Here is a 26524-nt window from a genome sequence, read left to right on the forward strand (position 1 = left end):
GTACTATCTGTTCAGGGATTTTCCTGTTAGAAGAGCTGAATACACTCTGAAGACTGCTTCTGAAGTTTTCCCACTCAAGTTCTGCCAAGTTAGATGGGTTGAAAATTCAAGAGTACTTCAAAGAGCCATTGAGATGTTTCCATCACTTGTGAAATATGTCAGTGCAGTAGAGAAAAATCCCCCGAATTCTCAGTGTTATGTAAGAGTGAAAGAAGCCTTGAAAGATAAGCTATTGTTTGCAAAGTTGGAATTTCTTCTATCAGTTTCATTGCAGCTAGAGCCTTTTCTAACGAAATTCCAGTCCAATGATGCTTTATTTCCGCTGCTCTATCAAGATACGTTGTCTCTCTTGATAGGCATTGGCACTCGCATCTTGAAGAAAAATGTGGTAGAAGACATCAAATCGGGTGTTCAGCTGACAAATGTTGATGTATACAATTCAGATGTCTTGAAAGCTGTGAGCAATATAGATATAGGATTTGGTGCCAAAGCAGCATGCAGAGACCTTAAAGAGGTTGTAGTGTTGTTGTTTAGAAATGAATGCAGGTGTTACTTACAACATATATTTTCAAAGTTTACTGTGAAGTCTCCACTCAAAAGTAAAATTGTTAAAGGAGCATCCTGTTTATCGCCTGAAGTCATCAGAAGTAGTCTATTAAGAAACTCACGCATTACCACTGCATTAGACATTTTTGTGTCAAATGGACACATGGCTCCACATGTAGCAGACTGCATCAAACGAGATTACTTGATTGTTTGTGACAATGCAGCTGTTAAAGATGCTATAGAGACATATGATTGGAGGTCTCAAAAATTGGATGCCCTTGTTTTGGAATTAATTTCTATGGTGAAGGTGGACAATGCTGCCCTGATTCAGTTTTGCAAGAAGATTTTAGTTATGTTTCATGGCAATGCTGCAGTTGAGAGGGGGTTTTCAGTGAACAGAGAATGTCTGGTAGAAAACTTGTCGGAAGCCTCTTTGATAGCACAGAGATGTGTGTATGATTCTGTTCATTCAGAAGGTGGAGTTAAAAATGTCCAAATCACTAAAAAAATGATCCATTCTGTAAGGAATGCATCTGCCAGGAGACAGGAAGCACTCAGGATGAAAAACATGAAGAAAGATGAGGAAGTAGAAGCAAAGAGGAAAGCCAAGTCAGAACTGAAGGAACTGCAAGCTACAAAACGCAGGATGTTAGAAATGCATAAGGAGGAAATGACCAGCATGGAGGATAGGATAACATTTTTGAAAAAGCAGGCTTAAAATTATGAATTATGTTTCTATCCATATCCACAGTGCAGAAACACATAGGCCTACAAATTTAAATATTAACTGTCAGTGTTTTTTGGCCAGTGTTGAAATTGTGGTCTTGTATAACAACTGCTAACACCCGGGACTATTAAAAGGTAAGCACATAAAACTGTGTAATATTTTTTAGTATATTTTGTTGCTTTTTCGTTATTTTCAATAGTGTATGTTATTACATAGTCAATAAGTTGCATTAAAAATATTCCTTTTTTCTGTGTGGTATAATGTGAAACGTTTCTGAAAACTTTTTACCTAAAAATGAAACGTGTAATTCGAAGTATCAACTTTTCTTGAAAAGGTCACCAAAAGGTCACCAAAAAGTCACCAAATTAATTTTTCTGTTGCCTGTAGACACCCTGGATTGCCAGCTCGTGATTTGAAACTAAAAAGTATTTATCACAAGATTAATCTTCAGTGCATAACCCAGAAAATATGTTTGCATATAGCCTATTCTAATGTGGATCCAAATATATTTTGTGTTTCTGAAGTATATAGTATGACGCCCAAAATCGGTTTAATATTGGCCTGACAACTCCCGGCCCCATATTAAAATGTGATATTAACTTGAATCTCTTCATATGTTCTGTCTTCTTTACTCTTGTAACAGAAACTTCTGCTATTTATAAAAAATACTGCCTATCAGTATTATGTTTACTGAGGAACACACATCACTGCAAAAAATAAATAATATTTTTGCCCCCTCCCTCTTCCCAAATCCTGTATCATTCCTTTTGCTTTTGTAGGCACACGCCTATTTAGAGAATAATTTAGGGCCTGTGTTGTATGACATATATATTTATATAAAATGTGTGTTTTATTTGCAGTATAGTGTTTTTTTACTGTGAAATATTTCTAACATTTCATAAAGTATTATTATTTTATTTTTTAATGTAGCTAACCTAACCCATCAGTTAACATATTTTAGAGTATTTTGATGTACCTAACCTAACCAAACATTCTCATAGTTGTATGCAGATTTTATAATACCTAACCTAATGAACCAATAAAACAGCATACTACTTGTAATATTACAACATACTCTTAGCATGCCAGAAAGTAAGAAATTTCATTTCTAAATATTTAATTTTTTTACTGGAAATTATCAATATACAGACATACTGTAAATTTCGTAGAACACATTTATATTGAACAGGCGAATGTTTATGCTGAAAATATAACATTGTGTAACCCTTTCAAGGCATTCTTTATAAAATAGGCTATATTTAAACTAAATAAAACATTGCATTGAATAAATAAATAGTATATATTTTTAACAAATATAACTTCAAGTTAAAATAAACCATTTGCTTTTCAGTGCAAATGTCTAATGTATTACATAATATGGAATAGTTGGGAAATAAGGTGAATATTAAATCAAGTGAGATGTTTTATTGTAAAGGTGTAGCCATTTCTTTGACAGGCTATTGCAGTTTATTTAATATATATGAGCAGGCAAATTATTTTCTAATATCTACTCATATTTGCAAGCATTTAGTTTAAAATATTTGTTTTATTAAAGTCCATTTGACCATATAGATGTTTTCACATAATGGTATAGAACATGTAAAAAAAAATGGGTTAAATAAAAAGTAGACAGGCATGTAAAGATAAAAAGATAAAAAAAAAATTACAGGTACAAAAAGTAGCGTTAAATATAAAATCACAAATAAGTATACACAGATGTTTTATAAGCAGTAGTAAAATTACATAATAATGCATAAAGATAGGTCCAAAGGTAAGGAATAGGCCACAGACTGCAAATCCTACTACGTATAAATTGTTTTCAATGCATAGGAAATTCTTAGGTAGAAAATTCATTTTTGTTAAAAATGTCTGTCAGTCCTAATAAATTTAAAAAATACTAATTTTGTATTAATTTGTAAACTTGTTAACAAATTAAATGAGAGTAGGTACATTTAGTAGCAGGTATTAATGAACTATTAATTCAGCATGTGGTAAAATAAACACAGAGTTTAAAAAATAAAATATTTCTTCTTGTGTATTTTAGTAACAGCAAATATAAATTTTAGCAAGCTTAAATTATGAAAACTACAACAGTGTTTTCTTTAATAGGTACCTTCCTAAGTTTGAAATAATATAGTCTAATATGTATTAGGCCCATCTGTAAGATATTACTGCCTAGTGATGTAGTTAGGGGAAACATGTTTTAATTGAGAAAAAATAATGTTTATTGCATAGTTTAAATTTTAACTTACGGAATATTACTACCACTGTGCTACATAGATGAAGAGTAAGAAATGATTTGGGCTGAAGAAGGGGGGAGGGGAAGCAGGACCTATTTTTTTGCCTCTATCAGCTGATGTGTTTAACATTTTTCCAACAAGAATTTGAATGGTTTGAACCGGGTGCAAAAATGATTAATATTTTGCCTATTCAGAAATCAAGGATAATTTCTGGTGTTATTCAATACTTAGAAAAGGAATCTGCAAAAATTAATAATCTAATCAATAATTGTTTAAGCCCTTGAAAATAGGCTGTAATTTGGTTTATTGCCTCCAGTAAGTTTTTTTGTTCAAGTCATGTTAACGCTATGGTATAATAAAGAATTTTTTAATGAGTTCACAAAAACTCTTATTTAAAAAATTACATAACCTTTAATTATTGAGTTAAAACCTAGGCCATGTAGGTGTGATCTGTAAATCGTAATAATTTTGGGTGTTTTTGTGCTGATTTTGGATAGTATGTTTGAAAAAAATAATCAACATGTAAATAATTTGTAAACTTCTTAACACTTTTTATGTCTTAGTACATAACTGTTTAAATTAACGAATAAACAGTATGTACCGGCCGTTAGGTTTATGCTACCCGTACAAATTCGTGATTTATAGTGCTTAACTTTCCTTAATCTCCCGTACAAAAATATTTAAATAGGTAATATCGTTCATTAAAGGGTTATTGAATAGTTATCGGGCATGCGAGCGCAATCATGTTTACGGCCTACTTACATTATATATGTAATGAAGCTTTCTGCATGGGGATTTCAATTTCCTTGGAGACATGAAAGTAAAAACACTAGGCACTGCAGTCTTTATTAAAAATTTATCGCTGCATTCTACTTTTCTATAATCTGCAGCGATGAAATGTTTTGAGCATACACGCATGTGCGCTGAGAATGGACATTTTCGATCGTCCCTGCGAACTTTTATTTTCCATAATTTTAAACATTCTGGATTTTTTTGGAAAGGCGTGGAATGCTATTCCAGGGGTTAAACTTGAGCTCCTACAATGAGGAACAGAACAATACTGCACCATTATTAAAAAATTTAACGCATATCCATCACTTAATGCGCCGTTGTAGGTTGCCGCCATATATAACAATAGATAGCAACTGTTTTGTTTCCCACAGTTCATCCCCTCTCCAAGTGTATCACGTGACTCCGTGACGTCAGAGGGCGGGTACCTCTAGTCGTCCATTGACAAAGTCACGCTGTTAACATGTAGTTAACAAAAAAGGAAATTAAAATATCACAAAAAATTATGATGAAAATTATATTTTATAAAACATTTTATTTGTTAACAATCTTGATTAAGGAGGCTTAAAAATTGTCATCTTTCAAACCCACTTTGTGTGCAGCATGTGTTGTGACTCGAGGTCGATGTTGCAAACTTGCTTCTCTTGGAGCAGGTATTTTCTAGGGGGGAACAGTGGGGCACGAGGCATTGTTCGAGACGGTTGTGCGGTACGGTCACTCTCCACTTGTAGCCCCTAAGTAAATTGTTATTGTTGTGATGTAATTTTTTATCTGTGTTTTTGATACATTTTGTTCAACTTTAAATAGAAAACCCAAAACTGTGACACGAACGTGAGTCAGAACGCATAAATATCGTTGTAGTACACACCATGAGAAAGCGCTGGCTATCAAATGTAGTTAACTCGGCACTAGACAGAGCGCGCGCGTTGAGTGCAATCTGTGAGTTATGTGTATCGATATTCGACTACGTGCGCACGCTCTATACGGGAATCAACATAACCAAACATGAATGATGCCAACTAGCGCTGACTGCATTTTTATAAGCATACACAGTGGCGACAAAAACGAAAAGATAAAGATTATAACGTTTGAAAACATCTTTAAAAGAAAATTTACACATCAGACAACTTCGTATTTATGTTAATTAAATAAGTAGACAGTAATATCCGAATGAATATTAGATTTCAACTTAAAATACATTGTTTTATACGGGAAAACTACCTACATAACGCGCTTGGAATGTAAAAAATATCATGCAATATTTATGCAAGAAATTATTTTTCTCAAAATTTTTATTTCCTAAAATAATGATGCAACAATTATGCACGTGCAACAATTATGTGATAAAACACACTGGTCATCATCAACTGTTTCCAGCCTGCAGCCAGGTCATCAAAGTAAAATGCCTCCATCTTCCTCCGTCTCTCCACAATTCCTCCTTCTTCACTATTATTACATTCTTCTCCTTGTTCATGCATCCTTTAACTATCTGCTCTTCCCACCAGGGTTGGGTCAGTAGAATATTACGCTTAGAAAATAAGTACAGTAGAACCCTGTTATAATCTTTTTCAAGGGAGCACAAGAAAAAAACATTATAAGCAGGAAATCTCAATTTAGCACTTAACAATGTTCGAGCTTTGTACCAATGGACTCACCAAGCTATGTAAAAACTTTAATGTTAAAACCAAAGATAGTAAGTATACTTGATACACAAATTTTCTGAAACAAGCCAACAATTTTTAAACTTCGTCTTGTTCCCTGGTTAAATATTGTTTGTCTTGAAAGATACACTGCCACATTTTTTGTAAAATTGTCTCACGATTCATGATGACAACATTAAGAGTGAGAACGTCTACTCCTTCGCCACCTGAAAATGTTTAATTTAGCATGATTTACGTAGTCAAACTGACAGTGCATTACAAAACTGTCGTAACTTCGGAGGTCTCGTAGTATCCTGTACTCGTAATTATGAGGTTCCACTTTATTAGCATTTATCGCTGTTATTTCGCATTTGCGAATTTTCCGGGACTCTAGTCATAACTAAAGAAGGTTCTTTTACTTAATAAACAAAGTATGCCAATAGACATTTTTGCGGTATTTATTTAAAACAAATAACGATCCTCTTTCCCCCCAGTTGTTTTAGGGGAAAATCTAAATTAGTTTGTCTGACCTCTCATTGCTCCCTCTGATGTTATTTTTGTTATTTACTTAGCTCTCCTTTTGCTCACACACTTCCGTTTCTTTTACAGCCACTTGGGCATTTATTTTGTTAGTAGCACGAGAGTCAGTTACAGCATCTTCATTCATTCACCCAACCAATTATCTTTTACAAATACTATGTTTAGAAATAAATTGAATGTATGAAAATGTATACTAATAACACATAATAATTTTCAATACAAAATTGACCAAAAAATGAAACCATAAAATCATATTTTTAGTTATTATATGCAGGAAACTACAGTAGAATTGTCGCCATGTGGCCGAGATAGATCATTACAGGAATCGTGCAGCAAGTCTCTCTTCTAATCTGTGTAATTTTCAGGTCCAACCATTCTAATGAAGATGGAGAAAGCAATAACAAACTATAACCTTCATGAAAGTGTTCTTGAATACTACTTCTTTGCACTGAAGGAGGAATGGCTGAAGTAAGTATTCACAGCAAACTTCAATGTGGTATGGGTTAATTTGAATATTATGTGTTCTAGTGGGTCTGAGATGGTAAAGTTTGCCTTCTCTAATCTGGCATTCTCCATTTCAGCACACATTGCAATCCAGTACACATAGGGCTTTTTTTTTTTTACGTGACGTCTAATAAATCTATGAAAGCTGGCTGCACGCACGAAAAATTGTCCCACTACTGATGTGTCCTGTTTATGCATGCGTGGCATCTCTCTGGTATGTTGCGGACGGTACAGAGAACTCGGCCGGAACGTGACGGCGTACTGCTCAGGTTTCACCCCGCCATGCTGCAGGAATAGGCGGGTCGCGCTGGTTGGATGTCGCCACACACGGCTTGGGGCAGACGACAATATAGCGGGGTTCGAGGTTATTTTTGTGCACCGCACCACGGGAGTATATTCGCAAGGAAATGGCGTTCTTACAAGTACGTATTATTTTAATTACTAGTGTAAATCAGTATATTTATACAGTGTTGTATGAGTATTGTTTTAGCTGTGTAACTAAATATTTATTGCTGGTATGATACTTTTCATGCTTTAGTTTGACATTGGTAATTATTTGTCATGCGTTATTATTTGATCAACTAAATCACACACCGTATTATAGATATAAGCCCACAAGCGTGTAAATATTTTGAGTCCAACAGAGAATATGCTAGTTAAAAGATATTCAAACAAATATTGTGCGTGGAATATTATTAATTTATAACATCTGAAACAATTGTTTTCAATATGGCTTCGTGGCTGTGCGGTTAGCATCGCTGACTACCAATCGATAGGTTAATGGATCAAATCCTGGAGGCAAAATTTTTTTTTGTACTTGTAAAAATAAATACGGCGCACAAGACACTTTAAAAGTAATAAATATATTTGAATTAATGAATGCAAATAAAAATAAATTTATTAATTAAATTGTAAATTTCATTTCACAATTTATTAATTAAATTGTAAATTTCATTTCACTCCTCCTTTGTATCCATACAAAATAGTGATAATTCAATAAAAATGATTCAATTTTATTCATAAAAAATATGCAGAGGTAGATTTTATCATACAAAAGATAGAAAAAATTAAAAAAAAATGTCTTCCTCAAAGAATATAATATTTTTAATGCCTAGATGGTTTGATTGCAAAAACCTATTACGGCTCAGTCTCAGGCTGAATATGATATTTCATTTTCTTCTGGATCAATCATTTCATCAATGTTTTGTTATGACGTCACGTTAAACTATCATCCGTAAACCGACTTTACAGACAACCAATTTTTTTTTATTAATTAATTGTTCACTCATTCACAATAATTCAGTTGAATAAATGTAACATGTATCAAGTTAAGAAAATCAACTGAAAATTTGAATTTGTTATTTTTTTTTTTGCAACATTGTACATACAGTGTTTTTATATGTAACAAATTATTATCTTTGAAAGATTTGTGCAATGGGAGTGCATGACTTGATGTAAGCTTTTGGACATACGCCATTGCTAAGCACATGTATGTCTGTAGAAGAAAACTACAAAAAACCAAAAGACAAAAAACACAAATTAAGCAAAAATTGCTGTTGTCAACAGGATATATAAACCACATAATATTCCATAACAGGAATATGGTCAACAAACAAAGAAAAATGGATTAAGAGAACGAAAAAAAAACCCACAAATGATGAATTGAACCCCAAAAAGAAATTCAGCACAACAGTTGAAACAAGACAAAAACACAACAAAATGAAAAGACAAAACAAACACAATAGTTTTCCAAAACAGAAACAAGCCAGCACAACAGTTGAATCGAGACAAAAACACAACAAAACGAAAAGACGAAACAAACAAATTATGTGTGATTATAATTTAAAATATTTTAATAATATGTACTATATTGTTAGGTTTATAATCAGTTGTATCACCAACCATTTTTAAACTTAAATTTTCTTGATTTAACAAAGTCATGTAATTTTTTAAAATTTAATTTCAACAAAAACTATCAATATTTATAAATTTTTAATATTTTTTAAAATAAATTTTAATATACATGTAAACTTTATTTGCCATCACATTTCCAGGAGTCAAAAAAATTTGATTCAGAAAGTGTGAAAAAAAAATTTAACTGCATGGTTAAATTCCGTTCCAAAAATATTCAAAATTCGGAAATAATGTAATATTTTACTTGAAATTTGATTACAATAAAAAAAAATTGGTTGTCTGTAAAGTCGGTTTACGGACGATAGTTTAACGTGACAACGTCATAACAAAACATTGATAAAATGATTGATCCAGAAGAAAAGGAAATATCATATTCAGCCTGAGACTGAGCCGTAATAGGTTTTTGCAACCAAACCATTTAGGCATTAAAAATATAATATTCTTTGAGGAAGAATTTTTTTTTAATTTTTCTATCTTTTGTATGATAAAATCTACCTCTGCATACTTTTATGAATAAAATTGAATCAATTTCATTGAATTATCACTATTTTGTATGGATACAAAGGAGTGAAATGAAATGTACAATTTAATTAATAAATTTACTTTTATTTGCATTCATTAATTCAAATATATCTATTACTTTTGAAATGTTGCGTGCGCCGTATTTATTTTTACAAGTACAAAAAAAAATTTGCAGCTGCCGAGATTTGAAGCGATAACCTTTGAATTAGAAGTCATCCATGCTAACCACACGGCCACGAGACCATATTGAGATTAATTGTTTCAGATGCTATAAATTAATAATATTCCACGCACAATATTTGTTTGAATTTTTTTTAACTATCATATTCTCTGTTGGACTCGAAATATTTGCACGCTCGTGGGCTCATAACTATAATACGGTGTGTGATTTTGTTGATCAAATAATAACTCATGACAAATAATTACCAATGTCAAACTAAAGTGTGAAAAGTATCATACCAGCAATAAATATTTAGTTACACAGCTAAAATAATACGTACTTGTAAGAACGCCATTTCCTTGCGAATATACTCCTGTGGCGCGGTGCACAACAATAACCTCGAACCAGTACGCCGCCACATGCCGGCCAAGTTCTCTGTACCTTCAGCAACATACCAGAGAGATGCCACGCATGCGTAAACATCCGTAGTGGGACAATTTTTTGTGCGTGCAGCCAGCGTTCATCGATTTATTAGACGTCACGTCAAAAAATTGTTATTTGCAGAAGCCTGGTTACATATCAGGATATCACATATGCACATTACTGCTGAATACATATAATGCATGCCATAGGGCCGATAATGAAAATTTATTTAAAACGTCATTTTATTGTATACATACAATTAAAGGTCTAATACATGTGCCGTGCCAGATAAGTATATATGCAGGATTATCAAATGTTACTATAGTTACTATATTATATATTATATATTAGTTTTTCTTAATATAGTTAATATATTAAGAAAAAGAGTATATATACAGTGCAATGTTTTCAAATAAATTTATATTAACTGCTCTATAGAAAGAATAAAATACAGTAGAATCCCGCTGATGTGACCCCTCACGGTTTCCGGAGAAACGGACTTATAAAGGGAATGGTCGCAATAGAGAATTCGGGGTGTCACCGCATCGTCGGATACATCGTGTGAATGCCGCTCGGGCAGTGTCTAGCAAGCTCGGTGCGTCCACTATCGCACGAAAAGCCGTCTCAGCTGTCATGTTATCTTAACCCGCCCGCACGAAAAGCCGCTGTGGTAGCTTCTGAGAGAGCGTAAGAAACTCGTCCGGCCAGGCTGGCGGTAGCGGCGGCTTGACGTCATTACGTGATGTGACGCGACGCTTACCTCTCCCATCCCCTGCTAATTCTTCAAGGCTCATCCCTCCCAGAGCCACAAACCATGTAAAAACAACCCCCCCCCCCCCCCCAAGCCCTTTTTCAAACAAACATTTCAACACATTCCCTCCCTTATTTCAACCTTCTGCGTGAGAAACTGTCAGCATCCTCCTCCCCTCGCACACCGCGTGCGACAAAAGCCAGGTTGTACAGTCCATTCTCGGTAAAATAAATATTTTTATGGGCTTATACGACTGTCCTTCGCCGTTAATAAATACTTTATAAGTTATTATGATTCAATTTGTTTATTAGTCACACAGCAGTTTCTGCTGAAAAATCACTAATACCTCAAATTTTATTGAATAGAAGAATTTAGCAGGGCCGTGAATATATTTATTTTACTGCACAGTTACTTTTCCGTCTGCATTCCAACATGTTTTTTTTTTCCTTTTTTTACGCTGTGAAGGGCCGTGGAAAAGATAATTGCTTGAGCTATCAAAATAAACATCGCTGACGGCAAGGTCGGGAACGCATCCTGTCGGTCTGTCGCTGTGATTATCTACTCCAAAAACATGACACAGCATTTCAGGATAGCATTGTTCTTATATCTTTCGTTTAAAGCCGAATGTTTTCTACCTGATCCACACAAGTTCCTTCGCCACGTTTTGAACAAAAATAACCACCAGCCTGCTAGCATAGCCGAACTCGCGTGACGCGAATTCACGTAGCGCGAGTATTTATCGGAACCCATTGTTCGGGGTATGCGAGTCCGAGGTGTATAGCATAATTCCACACATTTTTTTTATGTTTATCTGCGCATGTGCGAAGTCAGCGATGTTATAGAAAAATAGCCGAGAACCAAACACCTGGCGACGTCGTTAACACAGTGAACACAGCTTTGTGTGGCCAGAGATGCAGCTGGCAAGATCACACTAACCAGTCGCAAGACAAAGGCACGGGACCGGGACGGCAATAGACGCGCGCGTAGATGCTATCAGGTGATGCACGCAGATTACCGGTATTGGCTAGCGTGGACAGTCAAGGGGTGGTATCTATTTTTAGCAGTCTTTTGTATGCCTGCCTGCTTACAGTACAGCGCTCGCCAAGATAAACGTGAACACTTAGCGCCCAACAAAGTGTAACAGACTTGTTTTTCAGCCGATTTTACTCAAATTTTCGACTCTCTGCTCAAATTTTTTACGGTTTCTCGAAAAACGGTCGTATAAACGGAATGAACGCATCAGAGGGGGGTCGCATCGGCGGGATTCTACTGTACAGATAAGTGTTCCTGTGTAAAAACATCTGTGATATTATGTGTCCATAATAAGTTCTCTTCTTTAAAAAATCGTGGAAAGGTTCTCATTAAATTTAACCCACTAGAAAACAGGATAAATTGTATTGGAATGAAAACTAACAATAACTATATGCTCTGAGCGAACTTAAAAACACAGGCAGTGCAGTGGCCAAGGTCGACAGCCGGAATCCAGCCGTAAAAATTATATGTGAGTGGCTCGACTGGCGCCGGATTACAGAATGTGCCGAGCCATAGAAGGGGCAGGATTAAACAAACAACTTTCACTTTATTAACCCTTCGTATTAAAACTATCTTGGCGTTCGATGATCTGGCAAAAGTCAGATCTGTGTGTTAAAATGTTATGTTCACCATTTATTGCCACTAAGTCTTCCAGTAAGGGAAGAGATTATGTACTTTAATTTTTGTTCGAATTTTAGGTATTTTAATGGTGATAGCAGAAATGTACTCATAATTCTGTCATTACTCCATAATGGGGTTTTGGAAACAACTTTGGGTGCATATTAATGCACTTAAAAAAATTTTCAGAAATTTTTTCAATGATTTGTAAGGCACCATAATTTACCAATCCATATTGGCTGACTGTATTTTGCTAAGTTGTCATTGGACTTAAATTATTTAAATGACTAAAAACATCAGATGGTAAAAAAAAAAATTAGTTCTGAGTGCATTCAGTTTCATTCTTGTTTTATCCACAAATTAGGGTTGTGTATAGTATATGGAACATATTGTAATAATGAATGAATATAGAAAAGAAATTAACATTCATCTTTGATTTTATGCTTTTAGTTACAGACATAAAATATAGGCTATGAATTAACGTAATTAAATACCAAAGTACTCAATTTTAAGATGCACTTTTGGTTGTGATTTTTTGAGCTCATAATATGTGGGATATCTCGAAACAGTCACAGAATTTATACATTTTTTAGCTGCACTTATTTAGTTATTTGTCGAGTTTTCAAAATGTGATGTGGATTACAACACAACAGTGTAACGGCCAGAGGGAAATGGTTCAGAAGGATATCCATATTAATTAAATACATTTATTTACTATACTAAAATTGCAATGTTTCCTGCACACCACTGTCCCCAGTACTAACTCGCATGCACCCTACGTTAACCTCTGGTCTTCCTTGTTACGTTGTATGTTTTGTTTTTGCCCGGCTAAGCACACAGAGAAACGTAACAAAACAAAACAAACAATGTTCCTCAGGAATTTTTCATTACGATGGTTCTGCGTTATTTGGAAATAAAAGAGTTTATTAAATTATCTTTGTTTATTTCTTTAAAAAAAATGTTTTTTCTCATTGTTACATGGCCTCAATACACAATTTTACATATGAATTTAGTTAGAAAAACTTCGTTACTTGCACAGTTTTTGTCTTTTCTTATACGAATTTTAACGATGTCTTTGAATTTTGATAGGATGAGGTCCAAATACATACCACAGCACCATACATCTTGCCGTTGATGGTCGAGGAGTCTTGTCACTCGCCAAAGAAGAAAAAAAAAACTTAGTAATGTCCCTTGGTTAATTACCTAACTCAAGGTACCGTCGATCGCGGACCGTAATCTCACGAAGTCGGGCCGACGCCGACGCCTAGGGCCTAAATTTCTAGTTTCTAGTCCGAAAAACAATGAACTTAAGTTAAAAAATACGACCTGGCCCCAGCCCCTAGGCGTTAAATTATCTCTTAGTAATTCTCCATTTGTCTTGCGACTTGCCGACGACGCGACCGAGTTCGGCGACGATCGAGCAACAAGTGACCTGGTCGACGAGATTACCTTCCCTTGTAAAGGTGAAAACAAGGGAGGCAACCCCGTGGGCCAACTGACCAATCAGCGTACATAATTCCAAAACATGACCATATAAGGAAATTCGTACGGGCACATCACTTGACGCCAGGGCTTTCCCTGATTGGCTGGCTAGTGGTAGCCTCCAGAGACCCTTCCAGACGGTCGCTACAGCTGTGCGTACAACGTGACGCGTAAATCCCAAACACGCATTTACAAAGTGAAAATTAGCTTTCTGGCGCCAGAGTGTCGCGCCTGTCCGCTCTTCCTTCTGTACCTTCCAGACTATTTCAAAATATTACACTAGCAATATCCAATAGAATATAAAATTACCCAAAAAATTCAATGTTAAATATTTAGTAAACAAAGTTGAAATTCATACCATATTAGAAACTTTTGTTTAAAAATGATGTCCTGTAAAATTATAATCTATACTGTTTTAACCAAAACAATTACTGAAATTAATTATCAAATATCAAAATTAATTATTACGAACTGGAGTTAACCCTCAAATTAATAATTAAGTATCTCAAGGAAATAAGGATTTTAAGGTTTTCCATGAAATTTAACCAAAGTAATTAATAACAATTTTTAACAACTCTGAACTATCCTTATCTACATATTAAATAATTACTATCTTTCATATCAAAGTTATTCTTAATCAATATTCTTATGACAAAAAAAATGTATATAACAAATCCTCATTTTGCAATGCTACATCCTCTTTGCCCACAAAGTCACCCTATGCTGGAGAACTCATCTGCTTGTTGTTATCGCCAACCCAACTCACTGGTATTACTACCAACAACTCCAACTGAAGCCACTATCGCCAATAGCTAGAGGCAAGATTTTATGGTGTTATTATAAGGCAAATTTCGTTTTTTAAAAAACAGATTTCGGTGTTATTGGTTTTATTATGGATGAATTTTTAAGCGATCCGATAACTTATCTAATGTATTAAAAAAATATTCATGCGAGAGATTAATTATTTTTAATCCATAAAAACACATTGTAAAATATTAATAACATAATAAATGGCATGTGTTACACTTACAGAATGGTGAAATTTGAATCTTAAACTAATGAACTCCAAACTTTGAAAATAACTTAATAAACTGTAACATGGTACAGTTAATTTTGTCAAAAAACTTCTCCTTTGGAAAGGTATGTTAAATTACATTAATTTTTATTTACACTTATATTGGCTAATAACTAGAGATGGACGAGTTGAGGTTTTTTGGCTTTGAGTCGAGTCGAGCCGAGTTTAGCAATTCATATTTCAAGTCGAGTCGAGTTCGAGTCACCAAATTTTGAAGAGGTCGAGTCAGTTTGAGTTTCATAATTTTATAATTTTTTGCGTCGAATATGATAAATAAAATATTACTACACCCATTGATATAAAAATTGTGTATCCAAGATGCATCTGCATTATTTAAATATTTTAAATGATTAATTAGAAAATCATTATGTTATTTAAATATTTTAAATTATTAATTCAAATCATTATGTTATTTAAATATAAAAAACTAAGCTTTATTTCAACATGATTTCACAGTATCTTTAATGTAGCTATCCTAACCAAATCAATCGTCCACAATGTTTTAAAGTATTTATAATGTAGCGAACCATAGTTATCATGAGTTGTCCAAAATAAACATTCACGGACACACTGCAAACGAAAAATATGGCGGCGTACAAATAAATACCGTTGCCTTGTTTATGGTATTTCCTTTTATCAACACCGCCATATTTATTTACAATGAACAAAAAAAAAAACGAAGATGTACGATCGGGAGTTTGGCTCTTTCGTCTGTGAAAAGAAGGCTTCCCGAGTTACGTATTTTTTTTTTTTCGATCCACCGGCAGATCCCCACATGAACAAACAGCTCAAGGCATATAGGCCTTGTCACATTGTCACATTCTCAATGTAAATACACTTTTCGCGGCAAGATTATTTTAGCCCGGAACTTGTTACAACTACAAGAATATCAATATGTTTTTAAATAAATATTCCATGCATTTGATTTGGCGATCAGTAACTGATTGCCAAATAAAATGCATGAGCGTTGTTATTATTATATTTTATTCAAACAAAAGGAAAGTAATTTTATCCTAAACATTATTGACACGCAGCGCTGCGTAGCGGAGCACAGCTAAATTTAGTTCCAAAATGCAAGGCTGGCTGGCCTCACACACAGCCATTTTCACGCATCACGGTTTGGTGTTATTTACTAAATATTACAATATAATTATTTTATGTTTTTATTTTTTGGTTACGGAAATCTCTTGTCTATACGAGTTTTTATAAAAGGGGCACGATAAACGTGATGATTATTAATACATGTCCGTTTTGCAACATATTTTTCTTCAGTGAAAATCCATTGACGTATTTTGTAAACAAATGCGGTACCGTATTTGAAGTAAACACAGGATGAAAAACAAAATGAAAACAGTGCACGCTGTTTTCCAAGCCTTTTTTTTTATATATAAAATGGTCATGTGACATAATTTTGTCCTATAAACTGTCGCCACTATCGACAAAATCACGTTACGACGTTACGTTCATAATTGAAGGTAGGCCTAGGTTTGGTTGCACTTGTGCCTATTATAGCGCCGTAGCACGGTACCTAGCAGGCAAGGTTAGGTTTGCACAGGATTTGTTTTGTTTAAAGGTCATTATTATTTCTTGCTGTATTAATGACCTGGCGAAAACGTCAAGACAACCTATAATAAAATGCTATAATGTCACGATGCTGGTACTTAACTCGAAACGTGTTTCGAGTCTCGAACTTGATAAAATATGTGACTCTGTTTTCGAGTCGAGTCAATCTGACCCAACTCGGCTCGGCTCGACTCGATAAACCAAGACTCGACCCATCTCTACTAATAACACTAAAATGTTAGCATGGTTAAACGCTCTGCATTTTCTGGAGAAAGTGTAGATCGCCTGTCAGAAACTACTAGAGAGTACTTCAAAAATGAACGTTCACAATCAACATTTGCAGTTGGGAACCATATTGCTCTTAATCCAGCAGTTGAAAATTCACTGTAGTTGGTTTTCATTGAACACAGAACTTGCACAACATCGACAGTCTTTGTTTCTGGTTTTGCAAGTTCTTCTGTAATAATATGCTTGAAGGTGGCATATGCTTCAATAAAAACTTCGCTGGGAATATGAGAAATCGCAGGTAGGTTTAGGATTACTTTTTGTACGTTTTCAGGTTTCACCGTACTTACATTTTGCGGGTTAAAGAAGTGATCAATTGCCTGAAATGTTTCCCTGCAAGGATCATTCTGCATCAGTTCTAGAAGTTTAGTTTCACATTTCTTGCCAGTTAATTGCAAACATTGTTTCAATTCTGCCTGCTTCACGGTACGTAGTTCACAGATCAAGTCATTTACTGAAGCTGAAACAACACCATTGCTCAAAACACTGAATTTGTTTTGCAGAGCTTTCAATTTTGTTGTCAACAAATGTACAGTTGGGTACGTATTGCCCTCTAGGGAAGTTATCAACTCTGTTAGAGGAGAGCAGTTTTGTGCCACAAACAGAGCTTCAGCTTTCACAACATTCACTTCCTCTGCAGACATTTCTTTCAGGAATTTAATGCCACTGTTGTGTTCTCTCAACTCTTCAAAGAATTCCAAGATATCCTGCAAATGTATGCTGAGATAGACCACAGACTCAAACCATGTGTTTATCTGGTAAGAACAGGTTGTGGAAAGAGCTTACACATTGCAGGATCATGAGAGTATTTGGTGTTCAGAAATTCCAAGTACTGATGTTTGCGCTTCCTTGTGTTCTGAAACAAATTTTTTACCTTCACTATAACATTGTTGAGTTGCTCAAGGTTAGACTGCCAAACAACTCCAACTAAATGAATTTTGTGCGCCCAGCACTGCACATGTATCACACGATCACCCAACACACCTTGAAGTGTACTGGGACATTTAATCATGTACCTAGCAGAGTCTGATACAAATGCACACACTTGTGAATGATCCACTTCATATTTAGTTAGTGTGTCTAAAACAGCACGAGTACATGATACAGAATCTGCAGAATCCAAAACAACTGATGCAGCAAGATGTGATGATTGTGTTGCACCAGGCTGAAGGGTCCTGAAAAAAATATTGAACACACAGCGCCCATTCCTGTCTGTAGTTTCGTCAGCCAAAACACATATTGGATTGTGACTGACTAATAATTTTATAGTCTCTTTTTTATTTTCTGCTACTATTGGGATGTACTTCTTTCGTAGCCAATCTGCAGTTGGTAGGTCACCACCACCCTATACACACTCTTGAAACCATGCTCTAAGTGCAGGATTGTCCAATTTCTCCACCGAGATATTTGCTGAAACAAAGGCTTCAGTTGTTTTTATGATAAAGTATTCTTTATCATTTTTGGCCTTTTTCATTGTAACTACCGACTCTGAAATAGAAACTTGCCTTTTTGTGGGTATCCCACTCTTTTTACACCTTTTATGTTTTTCACTCGACACATGTTTCACCAAAGTATCACGTCTTTCATGTTCGAGCCAGCAGTTGCAAAATTTACACATCAAATTACTTTCACACATGTAAAATCCTTCACCAACAAACTCCTTAACCCTCTCGTTTGACGAGACTTTATTCTTCGGCTTTATGAAATATTTGAGTTTCAGAATAATTTGCATTTATTTGCCGTAGCAAAATTCACCAAGCCTACGTTTCAAACCGTTTGAAATCATACAATATAAACTGAAAATAGTACCGTTTGCTGGTTTCGTGAACTAAACAACAAACAAAACTGGTATCGCAATGTCCAAATATACGAAAATTGTTTCATGTGTTCACTTCACCATCATGCGTCAACCATGTAGTCTATGGTGGAACTTAACGTGTGGCAGTACGCATCTGGGAAACTAAGGTTATGTTGCGGACTTTGGCATATTTCGCATTATTTCGCGGACTTCGACATATTTCGTTTTATTTCGTGTATATAACCAAATTTCGGTGTTATTTTGTTTTATCACGATTCACCATAAAATCGTGCCTCTACCAATAGCCCCTCAACCGGTTGGCTGATCCTTCACATGCCTTTTTGAAAGCTTCTCAGGCCCTCCAGCTGCATTGTGCAACCAGAGCCTCGTTCAGTCTCCCAGTTGCACAAGAGGTACAACCAGCCCGGAGACTGAAGAAGGTCCAGATGAAGAGCGCCCCACATTCTAAGGGTGTCGCTGGGACTTCCCCAAGAGACCTTTCTTGGGTTAATGGGCTAGCTACACCATAATACTACCTATTGTGTGATGAATGCCTACATTTCTACAGCAAAACCATCAACATTTCTAATACACGTAAATAGAACATGTTATTTAGAAGGATTAGGCACAAGAAACAGGGGTAGTTATTCAACAGTAACATTAATATAAAATGATAATCCAGCTGTACCATTTTTAAACTTAAAATATCTAAACTCCTTATTTTGGGTCAAAGCAGCTCCAAATAAATGATTAATTGATCAGTACAGTCTCTGCACAAAACCTGCTGGGGAGCACTGTGAGCTGGGGATCTTTAAGGTTTCACAATGTTATTAGAAATGAACAGAAACAAGGTGTGATTTCGTCTGAATATAATTACGTCAAATTTATTAAAGGAAAATTTATAACAGTTATTAAAAAAAAATATAAAAATACAATATCAATTACACTGCCCGCAGAATAAGATGATGCCTGAGTGACCGTTACGGTAGCCTTGCCTGGGAGGGGAGGGTAGGGGTGTATAGGGGAGGGAGGCCCAGCGCGCATGCGCAGAGAACGTATTCCGAGACTTTCACTTCGCATACCACCCTGAATGAAAACATTGACCAGTCCGCTACGTGCTATCGTGACGTGTTTCATGTTTATAGCTAAAGAGAGAATAGTAAACTGAAACGTATTAAACGTAAGCTATCAACTAGTTCGCAGTAGTGGTTCTTTGTTGTAATGTATAAAATACTAGTAATTGTTTGTAAAGTGTTTATTGCAACGTTTTTTACCCCACGTGCTGAATATAAAAATGCTGCCTACGTTATCTAAAATTAAACAGATAAAACTTCATTCGCAGGCGCGAGAGGTAGTGTTTAATGTGTTAAATTTTATGGAAAATGAAGCTCGGAATGGTGTGATGTCGTTATCTATTCCTCTTGAACGTGTGCAACTGCGCACGGCGCAAGCAACAGGAGTTTCTCGTGCTACTGTACAACGTATAAAGAAAGAAGGTCAACATATTAACGAAGATGGTGAAGGATTGTTCGAGACGCCTAACAAGAAAAGAAAAAAAGTCTTCAAAATACGAACTGGATGGGTTTGACGAAGGAGTAGTTCGTAGGATAATTTATAACTTTTATATCACAGAAAAATGTGCGCCAACAGTGCCAAAGCTTAGGGAGAAGTTGAAGATGGAGATAGGGTTTCAAGGTTGCGATAGCACCCTTCGTAAAATTCTGAAAAGGTTAGGCTTCCAGAGGCGTAAAACGAAATCTCACCGCCTCGTTCTTATCGAAAAGCATGATATCAGGCAGAAAAGAATTAATTATATACAGAGCATTATGCGTTTCAGAAATGAAAACAGGAATATAATCTATGTAGATGAATGGTATGTGTTATCCTCGCATGTGCAACAAAAAAGCTGGGCAGATGAAACATTAAACGGTGTCCTTCGGCCAGTAGCGAAAGGGCAACGCCTTATTATGATACATGCTGGCGGTAAAGATGGATTCGTGCCAAATGCCCTCGTTATGTGGAAATCACATCAAGCTACTGGTGACTACCACAACCAAATGAACCAGGCCAATTATGAGAAGTGGATTAGGGAAAAACTCGTACCAAACATGCCAACAAACAGCGTCGTGGTATTGGATAATGCACCCTATCACAATGTCCGCGTAAACAAACCACCAACATCTTCGTCAACAAAAGATGATATGAAAAAATGGCTGCGAGAAAACAAAATTTCATTTACTGAAGACATGCTGAAGCCAACATTGTACAAACTTATTAAAATAAATAAGCCACGGCACATAGTGTATTCCGTCGACCAGATTCTTGAAAGTTTCGGTCACACACCGCTCCGACTTCCACCCTACCATCCCGACTTAAATCCCATTGAAGGTATATGGGGTAAAGTTAAGGGTATTGTTGCATCAAAAAATGTGTCCTTCAAAATAGATGATGTGAAAAGACTTTGCGAAGAACAATTTGAGAGCATGGGAAAAGAAGATTGGGTTCCATTTTGTAATTATGTTGAAAAATTAGAGAAGGAGTATTACAGCCGGGATGTTCGTTTTGACATTGAAATCGACAAAATAATAATTACACTTGGCGGTGTAGACAGTAGCAGTGAAGATTCGAACTCTACCGAAGATGAAATGGAAGGAATTGGAATTCTTGTGAAGAGCGAGTAAATTGGTGACTTTATTATTATTAATCAATAATAGACTGTAAGTTAATATTTTTTGGTTGTGTACACTACTCTTTTTTTTTTCAATCGAAGAACTTGGAATTTCTCAGTTTTTTTTAAAAGTGATTTTATTAACCTATAATATAGACTGAATGTTTTTGGTTTGTGTATACTACGCCAGCTTGCTTCCCTTCCCCCTACAAGCTTTCTGAACGTTCGTGACGTCACCCAAGCATCAAGTTATCCTGCGGGTAGTGTACGTGCTTAAACAGATCTCAGGTATATTCAAAAAATATATATATATGGGTCGACCTGAACTTCAATTATAAAAAGGTTTCATATAAAAAATACATAAATCAATAAAAAATACAAATATATTTAAACCATCCCAGTATTCTCAAAATCCAGAAATGACGTTTATCTGATGAACTTCGTCTGACGGCGTAGTTTAAGCAAGTTCAGAAAAGGTTAAAACATACAGTAGCACCGTAGGTCGGGGCTGCGTTTCCTGGAGATAAATCGAGATCATGATGCCAGGGCGCCTGTGTGCTGTTGAGGAAGGGTGATGATAATGCCAATTCGGCATCCGGCTCTCGGACCCTATCAGACAGGGAAGTTGGCTTCTGTTTTCCGATGCGTCGCCAGCCAGGAACTGGAGTCCGCGAATACGCGGCTGTGCGCGGATGTTTCTACCATTTCAAAAAAAATAATATAAATGAAAAATAAGTATTACTCTTGTACTATGCAGACGGACTAAACTACTTGAAGAAGATTACAGGGATAGCATCCCTTATTTAAGCGACTACATCGTCGGTTGCGGCCGGATGGAAGTCTTGCAGTGTCTCGTCGACTCGCCGATAATCACAAACGGTCCGTCTGCAGTCGCGACGCGAAGTGTCTCGCGAAGAACCGTGTCTCGTAATTAAAAGTAAATATTGAACTAAAAGTGGAGGGGGAGGCTGGGGCGTCCGGACCGAAAGGTTCCGAAGTTCCCCAAGTGGGCATCATAAAAAACTCTGACTTTGATGTCTCGAAGTTGGCCGACTTTAGCGCTACCTGTTGAGGGGTGTCTGAAATAAAAAAGAATCGACTCGCCCAAGACGTCTGCTCTAACCTGGGGATAAGGCCGAAGTCTAGTGCTACACTCTGGCGGCCTACAGGGGACAAGAGGGGGGAGTTAGCAAGCTCGCCCACAGGTTTCGCGGGCGTGAGCTCCACGGGCTCGCCACAAGAGAATAAGTTACTAAGTCCGCCGCTAGATGTCGTGTGTTGTCCATCTTTGCACACACATTTTTTATGCCAGTCGTCCTTGGAAGTCTGTCGCTGCCTGGCGAGGTGTACGACCAGTCAATGATATGGAGCTGAATTCTTAGAACCGAGCGCAACAACGCTGGGAACGAGCGTCCATGACGTGACTTTCGGGGAGTGAACCTAAGACGTATTCGTGACGGTAAAGGCTACGGTCAGCTCGTCTCTGAGAAATGGTAACAGCTCGTCCAGAGCTGCTGTATGCAGTTTTAGTCATGAAGTGAAGTAATATTACAAACCTGGGGTGTGCCTGCAAGCGGGGGAAATGTTAAACGTGCTGGCAACGAAGTCTTAGATTTGCAAAAGCTCAGATAGGTCTCTGGGAAAAGGTGCTTCGGTCTACTGGCACAAAGTTTAACTAAGGGGAGTACACCAGCCTAACAAAGAGTAAATCACCCAAAGAAACCTAATTATAAAGAAAAATAAAATTTCCAAAAATAATTTAAAATTATATAAAATTTAAAAAAAAGTGTTGAAATACCAAATTTCCGGCACAACTGTTAAAAAAAATGCATCTTAAATTTGTGTGCAATTTTTTTTGTGTAGAGAAATTTTAGTATCATAAGAGGGATGCGGCTGAGAATCCATGGCGTGTAACAAGTGTTCAGATGCTTTCAAATACAAGGGGACTATTTAGTTTAAGATGATAAAATAAAGTGATATAGATTTAAGAACAAATTTTAGAGGTCAAACCAAAGATGCTTTCAAATACAAGGGGTCTATTTAGTTTAAGATGATGAATTAAGTGATATAGATTTAAGAACATATTTTAGAGGTCAAACTAAGCTAATAATAATAATTTTTTTTTGTCATTAAAGAATAGCCATACTTGCACAACCCTAATTGTACTAGATACTCATGTGTGTTAGTTAGAGTTAATAAATCTCACAACCAGATGTTCTTGTTGTACAGCATTGCCAAAGTTCTTCGCAAAGTGCAGAAAAATAATGAATCGAGCAGTGATCTGTCTGATCTGCTATCTTCTCTTGGTGCCAAGCCTCAAGACAAAGCTTTGCTCGACTTCTGGGCGGCCGGAGTGCTCTGAACTACTGTTCCTTCTGTGATGGTTGTGCGTACGTGTGGATGTGTGTCTATATTTGCAGTTTTTTTTTTTTTTTAATTGTGTAAAGTTTGTGGTTAGTTTCAGACTGACATACTCATTCGTGAATGCTAGGTTGTGTGTCTATTGTTTGAACATCTGAGTGCATTATTGTTATATAACAGTTGATTACACTTTTGCATCAAAATCATATGTTTTTATAAAGGTTGAATTTGTTTATTTGAGATGGGCATATTGTGCCTTTTATCAGTATTTTTTTTATTTCATGGATCACTTTTGCACATATTTTCTATTAAGACATTACTTTAGGATGTTTTATTGTGTTTTTTTTTAACCCACAATTTTGTTGCTAATGTTACCTGTTAAATGAGCAGAATTACTTTTGCAGTTAAGTGACTACATTATAGTGTGTGACATTGCAGTGCTTAACATATTATTATAAATTTACATTACTTTCAAATTCCCATATCATCTTCCCTGATCTGTCAGATATTTCACTTGAATTTAATATGTAGCAGAAGTCATACACAAATAAATTATTTTATTTACATCAGAAAATATTTAACATTGTGTGTTTGTTGATATGACATTGAGGTGTGCTGCTTTGTAAGATTGTAAGTAATCTGTTGAAAAAGTACGATTGACTATTTGTCTCTCGACTTGTCACCTCTCAACTTTCAAAAGACTTTCACAAATAACAAGTGTCCAACTGGCTAATACACTTACAGAACTGTGCCTTGATTGTGTGAAGGTGCCATTGCAGTCTGAATCAGGGATAGGGCAAATCCAGTTCTTTCCCCAATCTCAAATCCGAACACCCCCCCCCCCCCCCCCCCCCCCCCCAAAAAAAAAAGTTGTTTATTTGTGATATGGTTCACATGTCAAAATAAACACTCTATTAATACAGAACTAATAACTCAAAAACCACACATGATTAAATTATATTTACGATGCCAAAAGTCTCTTGCAAAAATTTTTGTTTATATAACCTTCATAAAACATAAACTAACATAATTACTGCTGAATCATACAAACACATGGTAATTCAAACATGTTCAGAAATGCTGTAATGCACTGCTGGCCCAAAGGCTGGAAATCTTTCAGCTGGGATATTACCTTTAGTTTATCAGTATTTCATTTTAGTGTTGTGGTGCCTAAATAACATGGTCATTTGAAATGGAAGCAGCACACCATTGCTATCATCTGATGTATATCAAGGTGAAGTATATAAAATGTGTATTTTTCTAGAGGTTAGAAAAGCAACTAAATCAAATTAAAACAACAAAAAATATTCATTAAACACAATGTAACATGTCTTCGTAACATGTATTATTTGACCTAAACAATAGAATTACGAAAATGCAAAGTATAAAGCTTCGGCTACATTTACGATAGCACACAAACTGCATGGTTCCACATACTTCATTTGCGCACGCACACACACACAATGTAGCAATTCGAAAATTAAGTTTCCTTTTCTCATTTACTTTTGTTGACTAATTCATTTTCAGTTCAATGATGGCATTTTTAACAGCAAAATAGCTCATCTTTGTTGACTGTCCACAAACATTTTTATATCATTTGTAACTGTGATTCTAGTTTACATAGTTGAAAAAAGCAGTGGTAACATGCACTTGGCCATAGATATGATAGCCTTTTGTGCAGAAGTCAATAATCAGTCTTAACATTTGCATACAAAGCACTCAGAACTGTCGAAGTCTGATATCTACAATTATCAATATTTTCAATAAAAATCTTAATGTAATAACACATCTCTTAAGATATCAGGCAGAAAAAATTTTATTTACAGATTAACTGTGAATGATAACATCTTTACCAAGATGCAGAGGGCTTGGGGGGGGGGGGGGGGGGGGGGGGGGGGGGGGGGAGGCAGAAGACTGCCATACTGGAAATCTACCATAATGGAATTATTCCACCTGGCCTCTTCAAAAAAGGTGGAAAAGTACCATAACAGAAATCTGCCATAAGTTCAAAGGACGAGGTGGAATTCTACCATATGTCCTTATACACTCCATGGAATGAGTACAGCTGCTTTGCTCTCGAAGTAGTGTATAGATAGAATACGTCGCTAGGTAGCGCTGTTAACCCTAGCTGTTTCTTAGGTTAACTTAAAAGGCTACAGATAGTGCTTGTGACGGTTAATTTCTGTAGTTCCAGTCATAAATCAACTCAACAGATCACGCACTAATGGAAACAAATGTTTCCAAAAATGGGTTATAGGAAGCAGCACTGTATACTTATAACCGCGATGTGTAAAAATAAAAACATGATAGTTTTCCATCATGGTACTTTTCCTCCTGTTTAAATCAACCACCCCGTTCTGCTGAGACGCACGGCATTCCATTCCCCTTCCTCCTAATGACATTCTTCACCAAAGACACGACCTAGAGCTAGAACCAACAACAGTAGAACGGAAACTCAGGCACTCCGCTGCTGGATTACCGTGGAACACATAAGACATGCAAACATATACAGGGCTCGAACATAGTGAAAAATTTATAAGTTTCTTGCTCATCCAAGCTAGGTCAATTGGTGTAAAAAAAAAATCTACTTCAACATTCCAGAATTATTATTTCAGTAAATATTTTGGCAAATAAAAAAAAACATTATTTCGCTTAAAGGACACTGACATCACAAACACGGAGGCCAACTGTGAAATTTAACCCAGGCCTTTTCCGTACAACTACCACTTTTATTTCTCTAAAACTAATAAATCATTTTGTTTACAGTTCAATATAATTTTTAAATTACCTATATATTTTGTTTGCATCATAACTTGTTTTTCAATGTTTTCAAACTTACTTACATATATTATTTTATATTTATTTACACACATAAAATCTATAATA

General features: G+C 35.8%; 1 protein-coding gene across 3 annotated transcripts in view; it reads left to right on the forward strand.

Annotated features, from left to right (window-relative positions):
- The window catches only part of LOC134542893 (folliculin), a 74719-nt gene extending 50507 nt beyond the window's left edge, over window positions 1-24212 (forward strand). For all 3 annotated transcript variants that reach the window (XM_063387480.1, XM_063387488.1, XM_063387496.1), the window contains exons 9-10: window positions 6848-6950; window positions 23507-24212. In XM_063387480.1, coding sequence (XP_063243550.1) covers window positions 6848-6950; window positions 23507-23639 — 236 coding nt within the window. In that variant the 3' untranslated portion in view covers window positions 23640-24212. The remainder of the gene's footprint in view (window positions 1-6847; window positions 6951-23506) is intronic.
- Window positions 24213-26524: the final 2312 nt, after the last annotated feature.

This window comes from Bacillus rossius, chromosome 1 (assembly GCF_032445375.1).
Source record: "Bacillus rossius redtenbacheri isolate Brsri chromosome 1, Brsri_v3, whole genome shotgun sequence".
Lineage (NCBI taxonomy): Eukaryota > Metazoa > Arthropoda > Insecta > Phasmatodea > Bacillidae > Bacillus > Bacillus rossius.